The sequence below is a fragment of the Eutrema salsugineum genome, unplaced genomic scaffold, assembly GCF_000478725.1.
Source record: "Eutrema salsugineum unplaced genomic scaffold, Eutsalg1_0 scaffold_21, whole genome shotgun sequence".
Taxonomy (NCBI): domain Eukaryota; kingdom Viridiplantae; phylum Streptophyta; class Magnoliopsida; order Brassicales; family Brassicaceae; genus Eutrema; species Eutrema salsugineum.
The window spans coordinates 1959383-1974033 of record NW_006256821.1 but is presented as its reverse complement, the minus strand read 5'-3'; the positions used below and the strand labels follow the sequence as shown (position 1 = coordinate 1974033).

Genomic DNA, 14651 nt, shown 5'->3' with positions numbered 1-14651 from the left:
TAGATTCACCAAGTGTGAAGCCTACATCACTCCCAAAGCTGGGTAATCCAGGGAAATTTACAATCTCTTGCACCCTTGGGAAGTTCATAGTTGAGAATGCCTTGTGTGATTCAGGCTCAAGTGTAAATGTGATGTCTCTTAGCATGATGGAGAGACTTGGGATCAAGAACTTAAAGGAATATCCTTCTTCCATCACTTTTGGCGATTCTTACTCAAAGAAACCTCATGGGCTGATAGAGAACTATCCTTTGAAGGTTGGTGAGTGCATAGTTCCAACTGATTTCATAGTCATGAAGATGAAAAAGACAAAGGAACTTCCACTTTTGCTTGGAACTTCATTCCTTAACACAACTGGTGCAAGGATTGACTTTGATACTCAAAGAGTGGTGCTTACAAAGGTGGATAAGGACGTTTCTTACCCTGTCAAGCCTCCCTTAGCCGAATTTTGTGGATCAGCTGCTCAAGAGATAGAAGAGCCCAAGGTGCTTGAGATGCATTATGTGGGAAGTGTTGGAGTTTTAGGAGAATCTAAATCCCTTTCAGCTGTGGAGAAAGGAGAACAAGCCCACATCAACTATGGTCATAAGGATGAGAATGGAGAGCCTTTGATCAGATTAGAAGATATCTTCCTCACATGGTCTCCTACACTTAGTGAGCTAAAGATGATCAACAACAAAGGTGAAAGTTCAGCATCAAAAGAAAAGAGCCTTGAACTTGAATCTTCTTCTCAATATTTTACTCTTACTCCTTGGAAAGATTCTTATGGATCCACAAAATACAACCTGGATTGCAATGGGAAATCAGGGTTATTTGCTGAACTCAGAACAGGTCTCACAAAAACGATCTTTGACAAGGATCCTGATGGTATTCAAGCGCTGATGCAAAAGGGTCTCAAGGTGGAGCTTAAAGAACAAGGTTCTAAGGGTACTCAAAGGAACCAGACCTTATGCTCAAGACAATAGAAGTGCTCAAGAGCATCAGTGCTCATCCTCACCCAACCTAAGACAAGGTTTTACAAAGTCAAACTTAGTGACTTTAAACAAAGTGCTCTTGGGAGACACCCCAAGCTTATCCTTGTACATATATCTTTTTAATCTCTTCTTTAGTCTTTCAGAATGTTTTGATGGGTTTGCTAAGTGATCTCAGGATTCTAGAAAGTGTTCTTGCACAATGGTTTGAAGGAAAAAGTGCAGAGAGGAGCTTAAAGGTGGCGGCCTTATGATTCTGAGACCTCGGCCAAGCACCTCAAGATGATCATTACCGAGGTCTCTTGTTTGATCTTCACGGAACCAAGTGCTGTGAGAAGCCTTGGAGAGCCAAAGCCGAGGTGTTCCTGAGCTAATACCGAGGTGCCCTTGCCACTTACCCAGAAACTTGTCCACCTCGGTGTAGAAGCCTCGGCATGGCTAGGCAGAGGGGTCCCTGAACGAGCATGAACAAGGAGGAACGCTTGAGAGACTTGAGTCCAAGCAGAGGGTTCAAAGCACCAGCATCCTCCTCCATGTCCAATGCCTCCATTCCATCATGAACAAGTCTGGTAACTCTCCAAACTCTTTGTACATATGCATCTACTTCTTAATTTTTCATTTTGCATTTTTCTTGCTTTTGCCTTTCACTTCTCTCTTATGCTTTTGTAACACAGGGGACTGTGTTATTTAAGTGTGGGGGAGGAGTTTAGTGTTTACTAATCATGTTTTCTTTGATCTTATTTTCTAATTTGAGTCTTGAGTCTCATCTAGTTGCATCTAATCAGAAAATTTTCACAAAAAATGTTCATTCTAGTTGCATTCACATTTTTTTAGGATCGAGTCTAGTTGCATCATATAGGTTACATCTTGCTGGGAGTAATGATAGGTTTTCTAAGAGAGTACATCACTTTGAGAACTTGAACTGAATATGCTTGTGAATCTTTTTTCTGTGCTTGCAAAGTCTGAAATGATTTGAATCTGAGAAGCAAGTTTGAATTGAACTCAACTCTAATTAAGTGAGAACCTGAACTTGACTTGAAAATATCTTGTGATGCATTGTTTGAATAAGCTTGTGGATACCAACATACATACTTGAGCTAGAACCATTGTTTTTACCGCCCTTTTTCCTTAGCTCAAGTAGCTGAATCCACATCATGGATCAGTTCCCTCACCTTGAACCCATCCTTCTTTCAAGCCAATGTTTCTGTGTGAATTGAAAGGCCACCTTGGATCAAACTTAGCAGAAAGTGTTAGGTTTAGAGCGACAAGGGCAGGTCTCATTGAGTGCTGTGTTCCAATATTGAGGAACTGAGAGTGTTGGCGAGGAATAAGTGTGGGGGAAAAGACTTGTTGGTGAGTGAAAAAAGGTGAGATGAGTGGAAAAGAGAAAGTGGAAATAGCTAGGGGAATGAAAGAAAAAGAAATGAGTCTTGGAGTTTTGAGTTAAAGAAAGTGAGCTCTGGTGTCTTGAAAAGAAAGAGTCTAGCCCCTAAGTAAAAGAAAAAGAAAAGAAGCCAAAGAGCTCAAGTGTTTTGGAAAGAAAGAAAAAAAAAAAAGAGGCTAGAGGTTGCAAATAAAAAAGAGCTATGTAAAGTTTGAACTCCAAGACTTGAGAATGAAAATGAAAAGTAAGTCCCCTAGTGAGAGGAAAATGAGTGTGAAAAGTGAGGTTCTTGAGAGAGTGAGCAGTGAGAAAGCTTTGAGTAGAGTGTGGGGTGTGATGAGTCTTTGCCCCTGTATGCATAGGTTGCTTTTTACCTTTAGCATTCTGCCAAAGTTTGATCATTCATAGAGAGATCCTTTTGCTGCATTAAACCCGCTTGAACACTGATGAGATCATTTTAATCTCATAGCCTCTCCCTAGCCAAGCCAGCTTGTTTAAACATTGCATCATTTGATTCACTTGATAAAAGCTTAATGAATGTGAAAGAGTTGAGAAAGAGGAGAACTTGTGGAGATTTCTTGTTGAGTTGATATATATCTGAGTATGGCTTTGCATTGCATAATTGAGCATGAACTTGAATTCTCATTGTGATCACTTCTCTCTAAAAGGAAATATGAACTCCCAATGCATTCAACCTCTCTCTCTCATTTGTTCTTTTTGCTTGAGGACAAGCAAAGGATAAGTGTGGGGGAGTTGATATACTCATAAATTGCATCATTTACTGTACATATTTTAGTCCAAATCATGTCTTATCTCATGCATTTTAGGTCTTTAGGCATTGTTTTAGGACTTAGAAGAATGCATTAGGTCCAAGAGAGTTTTGCATGGTTTGGAGTGTTAAACAGGTGCTTTTGGAGCCAATTTGGAGTGGAGGATGTGATTCAGATGAAGAAATGGAGTTGGAATGATCAAAAATGGTGAAAAGGAGCAATTTTGGGTTTCTCGGCAAAATGGTGTACTGAAGGTCGAAGGTTCTCGGCCAAAATCCTTCCCGCGGGCAGCTTTCTCGGCCAAAAACACGTACCGCGGCCAAGTCCCTCGGCCAAAAATCCCGGGTGTAGATACATTTCCGAAATCGCGTCACCAGAAGATCTTGCCGGCCGATTCAGCTGTCGGAGTCTTCATAGAAGTTGGAGATAATTGAGTCCAGAGTTCAGAACAGTTAGAATCAAAGCATTTAGACCACGGAGCTTAAAGATATGGTAATCGGAAGACGAACAGGTCTCGCATCCATTCCGGAGCAATCCGATACTCCTGAATGATCGCCTGTCCGGGGAACCTTCCGGTCCGATTCAGCTGTCGGGTGATTCACCAAAGTTGGAGAGGATTGGATCACGGTTTTTATAGCAAGTGGAATAATGGAATTCGGACGCGTGAGCAGAAAGTTGAGCTTGTCGGAAGAAACCCCTGTCTCGCTGCCGTCTTGGACCGATCCGATGAGCTCCGAAGAATGCGAAGGACGGCGCACTTCCAGGAAGATTCAGTTTCCGGGGTCTTCATAAGAATCAGAGATGTTTGAGTCCTCTTTCCATAACGTCCGAGATCATCCAATTCGGATCTATGAGCAAGAAGTTAACGTCTCCGGAATGGACACATGTCTAGACGCCTTTCTCTGATCGTGTAAATGCATTGCGAAGATGAGCCCTCCAGGAAGCCTTCCACTTCCCAAGCGCCGATAGTTTCTTCACCAAAGATCGAGCTGAATGAGTTATCTTTCTCATGGAACTGGTTTCAGGTCATTTGGAGTTACGAGCTGAAAGTTACACTGAACAGAAGAGAAGCTGCTCAATTCGGGTTTTAAGAGATGCAACTGTAAGCTAAGTGCTGTGTCCTACCTCGGCGTGAATACCTCGGCATGTATGCCGAGGAGGCATGTTTACGAAGCCTTGGGACTATACCTCGAGGTAGGACTTCGGCCTTTCAACACCGAGGCTCCCTTGATCACCAAAATGATCCCCAAACGACTAAGTGTTGAAGCAGACCTTGGTGTGAACCCTTCAGCATGCTATGCCGAGCTCCTATGTTACACAAACCTCGGGTACCAGGCACCTCGGCATGTATGCCGAGGTCCTCATCTCTCCAACCCAGATCACAAACAAATCCTCTTCACGTTTCAAAGCTTTAACCGGATCAAATGCCAAGTCTCATGCATGTTCTTCAAGTGTTCATCAAAGTTTCAACCCAGCACATGACCCCCTGGTGTATGGCCCTCGGTGTGAGACTTCTTCAGATGGCGAGGGGTGGCTCCAGCAACCCAGAAAGGGCGGGTCAGTACCCAGTTTGTCCTGGGCTGACCCGGCCCACACCCTTTTATATAAATAGTTTTTAGAGACTAAAACCCTAGTTATGCTTTATCTTATCCTCTAATCTGCTTTCTCTTTGTTTTCTCTCTGCTTCTTAGTGTAAAAACGAGTTTTATCAAGAGATATCTAGCAGATTTAATCATCTTAAAGCTGTTTCTTATCATCTAATCATCTCATCTCTGCTTCTAATCATGATTAACACCACCTCTTGCAAAAGAAATGGTGTGTTTAATCATGATTAGTGAGTAGTTATCTTTTAAGCTTCTAGGTGTGTAGATTAGGGTGCTTAGATGATCGGTTTATGATGTTTAGGTTCTAGATTCTCATCTCCTTTCCTTAGTTAGCTGCTCTTAATGCTAGATCTTTGCACATCACTCTGATCTAAACCTTAGTCATTTCTCCACCCACAAGGTGTTTGATGAAATGTCTTAATGAGCTAAGCTAAGGGTTTATGCCTTTTTCATCATGGGAATGATTTGTTAAATGCATGAATGACATATTAGAACTGTTTCTTAATGCTCACTGATTCATATTTCACAAATGATGATTTGGTTTGAAGTGGATTAGTGTAGAGATTAATGCCTTCATGAGAGGATTAGTCTAGATTTGAGTTCTAAGTTAATTGGTTTTGAGATCATGTGATTGCTTGTTGCTGCTTTCTGTGTAAGATTCGGTCTCTTTGAAATAGAAACCGCTTGGTCATTATTAGACTTGATACTTTATGCTTGTTGATTGCTTGATCTTGCTTAAGGTGAATTAATCTTGATTAAGTGATTTACAAAGAGATTATTGTCATGGGAATGAATTAATCTACTTTTGAAGTCTAGACTAAAGAGTAACTTGCATTGCATTATTGTTCTTAGCATCATGAATTGATATCTACAGCACCCTAATCAATGATCACATCTAGAGGTTTAGCTTTTACCATTTGCTTAATCACCATCATCTTGTTTGGCTTAATTGTTTAGTTCACTAATCATTACTTGTTTGTTTCTTGTTTATATTTTCACTTGTTACTTGTCACCAAACCTGTCTTTGATTAGCTTGACTTAAGAACTTATCTTATAAACTAGTGCCTAACTACCACACATATGGATTGACACCCCTTATACTACTTTGACAAGGGGATTGATAACCCATCTAAGAGCCTCAAAACTCTTATCTATCAGTAGACTTCTCTTCCAGTCTACGTTTGAAGTCTGTTGTAGAAGTCTACTTATTGCATTTTTTAAAAAACGCGTTTTAGGCAAATTTATAAAGTATTTTTTCAATTTTTTTGATTAGAAATGCTTGTTAGTAAGTGATTGAACTATCCAGTGAATTTTATTTCATTTCATTCGATATTTATTGCGGAATCAGAATTTTTGATTTTTAAGCTACTTAGCTTATCAAAGTAGACTTCTCCTCCAGTCTACGTTTGAAGTCTGTATTAGAAGTCTACTTATTGTATTTATTTCAAAAACGCTTTTCTTGGACATTTATAAAGTATTTTTTTCAATTTTTTGGTTTTGAAATGCTTGTTAGCAAGTGATTGAACTACTCAATGATTTTCATTTCATTTAAGTCCATATTTATAGTGGAATCAGATTTTTTGATTTTTAGGTTAGTAAGCTTATGAAAGTAGACTTCTCCAGCAGTCTACGAATGAAGTCTAATTGGGAAGTCTAATTTTTGTATTTATTTTAAAAATATTTTTCAAAAATATTTATAATACTTTTTTTAATTTTTAGGTTTGGACATGCATGTTAGCAAGTGGTTGAACAACTTAATGATTTTCATTTGATTTAAGTCGATATTTATTTTGAAATTGAATTTTTTGATTAATAAGCTATTTAGCTTGTAAAAGTAGATTTCTCTTGCAGTCTACGAAGTCTTCAAACGAAGTCTTCTATGTAAAAAAATTTGATATATGTGTTTGTTATAATGTGTTTTGTAATTACGTTTGCTATTAGGATTTTTTCTTACAAAACTACTTATGAGTTTAATATGTTTATGTGTTATAATTATGGTTCAATTTTTTTGTTCTATTAGGCTTACAAAATTTTTCAACCCTACCATCTATTTGTATACCTTTGGAAAACTTACTGAAATGGAATGACACAAGTCTAATACTTTGGCACAAGTCTAATACTTTGAAGTTTGAACTTTTTTTGAGGAATGAACACAAGTCTGCTACTTTAAACTTTTTTTTTCTGTTGTTAATCATAGTATGATTTCAAACTGATTTTTTTTTTCTATTTTAAATTTAAAAGAGATCATTTTTTTACTTATCAGAGTAAACAAGAAGATCAAATACATATTTACTTATTGAGTAAACAAGAAGATCAACTGATAATCATTACACAAAAAGAGATCATGAGAAAGTTTTTAGAAAATTACACAAAAAGAGATCAATTGTCTCAATGAATAACATCAACATTATCATCAATTCATTTCTATATATAAGGTCTTTGGAAAATTGGAATAGAGGCGTTTACATGTTTTAGATCTTTTTGAGTTTCTATTTACAAAAAAAGGCACTTTAGTTTTTAATAGCACTTTTGCTGCAAAAGTAGGTGTGAAATGGCAAGGCAGCCCTTACCAATGACTAAGGGGAAAATTTGGCCCGTTGAATATTAGTGTGTTAACCGGTTTGAAAAAAAACTTTCGAGGAAGATATACTTTTATTATTAATCGACATTGATATCAATTTCGTGGGCAAACGACTGTTCCGATTTTACTAAGTCGACTCCGGCTTTGGTTAACGACGATGACTGCGACGACGACGACGACGGCGCAATTTGGGGAAGACAAACGGAATTCGGATATGAAATCGGCGTGTCGGAGTGATTACCAGGAAGTGTATATTATATTCGTCCGAAGGCGTTCTTGGTATTGGTTCTGTCGGGTTGCAAAACAATAACGAGGGTTTTGGTTGTAAATAGCAATAGCGGCAGTGCCAATGGTGGAAGACAAGCGGCACTGTTTTGCAATCGTCGGAAAAATATCACAGAATCTTCGTGTATGGTAGTGTACATAGCCATAAAAGAACATGGATTAGGAATATGTGATATATAAGTAGGGAAGATATACGTGGACAAGGTAAAAGGAGTGCATAGAACCCTCCGAATGATATATTTGTACATTATCTTACGGATTGGTAAATATAAGTATTGACTATGTGATCAATCTTTAAAGGCCCCGTAAAAACAGCAATTGATAATGACCATATGAACAATGCAAATGATTACATATAAGACACAATCCACAGCGTTGTATAACTTTGTATAGAGGCCATCATTTCATTACGGAGAAAACGCAAAAACGTTCGTTGAGTAGACATATCCATGGATTAGGTACGAAATGGTTGTCTACCATGATGGATATAGTCATTTAACTGTAACCATATAAATATATCATATTAGCATCAAAATATCATAGTGGAAAACATAGAAAAATTATAATGTTGAGCGCTACGGCAGAACAAGGTTTATATGAGAAAAGGGTGAACATGATATTGCATTTGTATATGTGGTTATTGTTGCAGGTGAGTTTAAAGGAGCCCATTTATATGGATGTGTACACCTATTTTAGTGATATAAGCAATAACAGGTAAGCAGTAACTTGATGTGTAAGTGATGCAGCGACTAAAATCGAAGTATAGATATATGCGGGGAATAGGTTCGGAATGGTTGTCATTAGTCGGAATGGGTTGATAGTAAAAAGAAAAAAAAATACAACCATGTAAGTCTAATACAAAGCGGATACATATTATAACCATGTGGTTGGACCAAATGGGTTGATAAACTAACAAAATAGACATTACAACAATCTAAGTCTGATTACAAAACAGATACATAGTAAGATGCAGAAAAGTACAACCTGGAAATATTATAATCAAATTAGGTTACGGCATCGTAGTCTGTTATGACCTTCTTGATGGCAGCATCCACACTTGTTAGGGATAGTCTTCTTGATTCGATTAGGCTACAAACAAAGGAATATTGCTGTTAGTAGTCCAATCCTGCATAAGTGAAAATATAGGCAAAGAATTATAAAACTAACTGACCCTTAATTCTCCTTGAGACGGAATTCATTTTTGTTTTGGCCTACCAGGTGGCCTCTTCGATTTTGGTGGCAATAGGACCATATCCAAAATCGACTGTGGCAGGTCGACATCATCCGGGTTTTCTTCAGGATTTATGACTTCTTTGTATGTTGCTGCCCATGTGGTTGATTTGTAGTAGTCGGAAAGCAAAGACGTGTGTGGGAGTCCCAAACTGTCTGCGGCTATCAAAGCATGACTACAAGGGATCTGTAGACGGTCGTAGACTTTACAAGTGCATTTCTTGTCATGCACACTCACACGATTTTTCTCACCTAGACGGCCAATTACTTCACAAATCCATGTTGAAAGATGATTGATTTTGCTGAAGTTGTCGTCTGTCTGGTGTTTGGATATCAATTTGTCCACTTCTGGTGTGGAAAAACCCTCCCACCGAGAAGCTTTCTTCCTGCGAGCACAGAACCATCGAGACATCATCCTCTGGATGAAGACAAGTAGCTTGACAATGGGGGATGCTCTGCCTTTTTTCAATGCGCTGTTAAGTTGCTGATAACTAAGAGTTTTCTGGCTCTTTGTAGAGGTTATCAATCCCCTGTCTTGTAGTACAAGGGGTTATCAATCCAAACTTGTGTGTGAGACACTAGTCTATGTTACTTGTGATCTTAAGTCAATATGAGCAGGTAAAGGTTTTTTGCTAATCTACTTAACAAGCAAGTAAACATGAAAATGAGGCAAAAGATGAGATTTAAACTAGATGAAGATGCAAGTGATGGTGAAAAAAAACAAGTGAATGATCGGATGATGATAATATATGATAAAGGCAGAAGCTTTAGACAGGATACAAGACTCAGGTGCTTCCAAGCTAGACCAGCAAGTTAATGGATCAGATTTATCAAGCGGCTTCATTTAACATGAACTCAAAGTATGTTAATCATCTCATGAAAGTATTAAACATCTAAAATGATCCTCTTTCATACCAAAATCCCTTTTGAGAAGCATAAATCAGTCAGCTTTAAGATTCAGTTCAATAAGTCATTTAAGAGAACAAACTATCACTCTCGCGATGAAAGACTCTTAAACCTTTAACCGAGTGGTTCAGACATTTCTACAAACACTTTTGATGCGAGATATGTCTCAGATCTAAACCTCAAGTGATGTGCTTGGATCCAGCTTAGAGATCTCGTCGGTTAAAGAATGAAACATGCAAGACTAGACCCCCTAAACTCACTAATCTATCATGAAAGCACCCTAATCTACCTATCTAAAGCCGCTTAAACGACTACTCACTGATCATAACGAGCTCACTAAGTCCTTTGCAAGACGTGTAGGTAGTCATGATAAGGAGTTTTGATTGCTCGAGAATAAAAGAAATGAACAAGAACAAGATTCTGATGTAAAAACAAGATATTGGATTAGATTAATCAAGTTTCACAAAAGAGGCAAGTTCTTAAAGCTAAAAGATGATAAGATAAAAGATGATTAGGTTTCCGGTCCTAATATCTATTTATAGTGAAGGGTAAGTGTTGCGGGTCAGCCCCGGACAAACCGGGTTCTGACCGCTCTTCTTGGGTTGTTGGGTGAGCGCCACAGTGTGTAAGGGAGTGAAGTCGAGGTCTTGATATTGAGGAGTGTACGTGAGCAAGGATCAAGATGAAGATCTCGTGAAGAACAAGTCAACAACATGCATAAACCCTAGTCTTCAATCCATCTTCACGTGTATCCTCTAAGTCACCTTGTTCTTGATTCTGGATTTATGGCAAGGGACCTCGCCATGTAATGCCGAGGAGCTTGGTAGTCGAGGTGTTCAGGAAGACAGAGTCCGGCATGCAACGTCGAGGTCTTGATACCAAGGTATATGTTCAACACTTAGTCGCTTTCATCTTTGCTTCTCTTGCATGCATGCCTTGATCTCAACATACCAAGGGGTTGGTACGAGGTTTAGCCCAAAAAACGCTTTCAAGAGGTGAGCCTCGGCTTAGCAATGTCGTGGTGATGATGCCGAGGCTTGAGAGAATACTTAGCGCGTATCGCAATTCATTTGGGCTCATATCGACCAACTTTTCTTCCGGAGGCAATAACTTTCGGCACATAACTCCAAATTGGGCGTTCTCAGGCGTTTCGGGAAGGGAATTCATAGACCTTGAACTTTAATGAAGACTCTGTAAGCTGGTTTGGATCGGAAGGGCTTCTTCCTACGTACTCTTTGAAATTCATCTGATCGGCCCTCGGATGCATGCGAGACAGGCGTGTCTTCAGCAGGTCGTATCTTTCTTCTCACAGATCCGAATTGGGTGATTCCAACTGTTCCGGGATCTTGGCTCGATTATCTCCAACTTTGATGAAGACCCCTTAAGCTGGTTCTGAATGGAAGTTTCCCGGCCTTGATGATCTTTGAGGCGTGCGGGTGAAAATAAGGTTTAGCCGATAAAAGCTTCCCGCGGTAAGGAAAATGTCCGAGAATCGTATACCGCGGTAAGCTTTTTATCCGGTAAAATCTTCTCGCCTCGGGATAAAACCTTACCGAGTGGAATTTTCACCCGATAATAATTTTTCGCCAATAATGACCATCCGGTAACGATTTTGGCCGATGTTTTGGTCCAGCCAGTACAAGTTTTGACCGAGAAATTCCTCAAAGCGGTTTTCACCATTTTTGATCCTTTTCTACATCGTTTTCATTCCTGATCCTCCTCTTGAGCTCCAAATAGCCTCCAAAGCACCTGATAAAGACTTCAAAACATGCAAAACTCTTTGGGACCTAATGCAAGTCCTAAGACCTATTTTGATGCCTAAAGACTCAATATACATGAGAAAACACATGATATGGACCCTAAAATGCAGCCTGAATGATGCAAAATATAGAAATATCAGTTGCTCAGCCACATTGCTAGTCATCATGTTGTAACGTTCGCCTCTAAAATGATACCGGGACCAGTGGGCATGACCAATGTTGTCTAAATAAGTAGCACATTGAGGATTGGAGTCACGGATTTTTTTGAAAGCCTGACGGAAGTACTTCTGCCTATAAGCATAAGCAGCTTCTGATAAAAGCTGTGCAAGATCCTTAGTCTCAAATCTAGACTTAACGTTTCGTTGAAGATGAACTATGCAACAGCCGTGATGCGCCTTAGGGTATACCTTGGCTTTGGCAGAATAGATAGACTCTGATCTATTAGATATGATGGTTAGGTTAGAACTGTCTGCTAGTAACCGTTCAACCTTCGTGAAAAACCATGTCCACGCAGCTTCGTTTTCAGCGTCCACGACAGCATATGCCAAAGGGAAAACCTGAAAATTTCCATCCTGACCACTTGCTGTAAGCAGAACGCCTTTGTACGTGCCCCACAAATGTGCCCCACAAATGTGTCACCAAACCTGTCTTTGATTAGCTTGACTTAAGAACTTATCTTATAAACTAGTGCCTAACTACCACACATATGGATTGACACCCCTTATACTACTTTGACAAGGGGATTGATAACCCTTCTAAGAGCTCAAAAACTCTTAGTTATCATAGACCCAAATGACTTGTCTTTTGGTGTGTGCATATAAATGACCATGTAGTTAATAAATGGTGGTTATGTATTTTGTGTGAACCTTTGACTGTATAACCACGTAATTTCAAACATAAAACGTATATGTGTGGATGACTAACAGTGAGTTTGTTTGGGAAAAAACTCATAAACTTAAACTCATAAATGTATATGTGTGGATGACTAACAGTGAGTTAGTTGTCTTGGAAGCTAGTTAGGCCTATTTAGTTAAAATGGAACTAGCATTAAAGAAGGATGGTAACAGTTAACTATCCTGTGGCACGCTTATGGAGGTGTTTCCGGCGATTGGATGTAGTTTCTGACGTACTTCAATCATGTCGGACATTTTGAAAAGCGACGGACAATATATATCTCCGGACATTATCCACTGACAGCATGACAGGTGGACTGATTATTCACAATAAAAGAGGAGTGTGGAATCGTGAATGGTAGAGTTCAATAGTGGAAACTTCCACGGATAATGGCAAATTTGTTAAGTTCAGACTGAGTATGGTTGTGATATATAAGAAACTTTTTAAAAAAAAGCATTTAGACTTGTCATAAAAATTGTTGCGGTAATATGAAAGAAATTCATTGAAAGTGAGGATTACATAACTGGAATAAGCAGAAAACCAGGAACAGACGCTGGGATTAGCACATACAAAAAAGACCCTGTGGTGGTCAACTTAGCCGATGAGAAAAATAGGACAACAAAAAATAATGCAAATTACAAGACTAACAAAAGGGGAATTCGACGTTGGCCCCAAGAAGCATTATCCATCCTTCGCTTGAAACTTGTAGTAGGTTGATGCAGATCCAGTTACTGGGACTAAGAAAAATGTAACACATTATACAGTGGATAAGAACAACGTTAAAAGTTAATTGTTAATTGTTAATTGTTAAAAGTTAATTGTTACCATGCGGGTCTTAGGCATGGGACGCCCTACCAGTGGCCTCGAAATCGGTGGTAGCAGTTCAGTTGCCCGTCGGCGGTGGCCTCAGCTGGAAGATGCTCCTGGCAAGGGTAAAGTTGAGGAATGTACGTTTCAAACCAGGCAACAGAAGTATAGCAGTGTGAACTAAGGACTCAGCTGAAATGCGTAATGCATCGGATGCGACCAAAGCGTGGATACAGGGTATCCAGAGTTTGTTAAAAACTTTGCAGGAACATGTCCTCCTTAGAGGATTGACAAAGTGAATTTCGCCGACTGAATTTACAACCTCACAAGCTCCAGAGCTAATATGCAGAACCTGCCATTGCGACTTACTGACAGCTAATTTATCCATGAAACCTTGAACACCTGGAGACATCACGCCTGGGTGATCCATTGATGCTCGGAGTCTTGTTTGGAACTAGCGCATAACAGTTGTGTGGTAGAAGTTGAGGAGGTTAATAATAGGGCCAGTTGTTTAAGGGAGCAGTAAATGGATGAATCCATGAACAATACTGGCAGTCATGATGTTGTATCGGTCGCCGGCTTGACAATAACTCGTCCAACGAGGGAAGCCAATAGATTGTAGATAGGTAGCACAGTCAGGGTTGGTTTCATTAATCCGGTTGAACGCCCGCCGGAAAACGCCAATTGTGTGAGCACAAGCTGCCTCCCGCACCAAGTTGGTAATTCCATTGTCGTGGAAGTACAGGTTCAATGATAGTTGAAGACAACGTAGGCAGTCAACGTGACTGGCTTCAGGAAAGCATGCTGAGATAGCTCTTTCAGCCATTCCACCGCCATCAGATAAAATGGTTGTCTTGTTATTGTCTGGAAAACACTGTTCGAGCTGGTGAAAAAACCACCTCCATGCCTCCTCGGTCTGACGGTCAACTGCAGCAAAGGCTAGGGGGTAGGTCTGGAAGTTGGCATCTTGATCGATGACAACAATGAGAAAGCCAGAATCCGAACGTCTGATATGTGCACCCGAGACCACCATCAGTTTTAAAGGAAATGAAAACCTTCCTGGGATGCACCATGAGATATAAAGAGGCGCTTGAAGTGCTGAGAACCATTTTCGTCGGTATGAGTTTCAAGCTCAGTGATAGTGGTCGGGTTAGCAGCTTTCAAGTGGGAGATGAAAAGAGGTATTTGGGAGTATGATTCATCGTTGGGGTTCCCCCTTGACATTTTGAAAGTAGATGAGTGTGGAAAACAAAAACAAAATGATAAAAAGGAAGATGGTGAGATAATAGATATGTTTCGTGAAGGGGGAAATGTAGTATATAAACCGTGAAGGGTAGCGTGTCAGTCGACGTCACCTCCGAGAAGATGTGAGTGCGGACACATTATATTATAAATAATGTGAACGAAACTGGATATATCCATGGACGAATACAATGTGACCGACAAACCAGAATAAATCCAC

At 39.7% G+C, this 14651-nt stretch overlaps 1 protein-coding gene across 1 annotated transcript; it reads right to left on the bottom strand.

Annotated features, from left to right (window-relative positions):
• Positions 1–8704: 8704 nt before the first annotated feature.
• LOC112086249 lies at positions 8705–14222 on the bottom strand. The gene is made up of 4 exons (XM_024155158.1): positions 13739–14222; positions 11684–12086; positions 8808–9208; positions 8705–8718 (listed from the first exon to the last, which is right to left on the bottom strand). Exons 1-4 carry the CDS (start codon positions 14220–14222, stop codon positions 8705–8707), a joined length of 1302 nt encoding a protein of 433 aa, XP_024010926.1.
• Between the last annotated feature and the right edge of the window lie 429 nt (positions 14223–14651).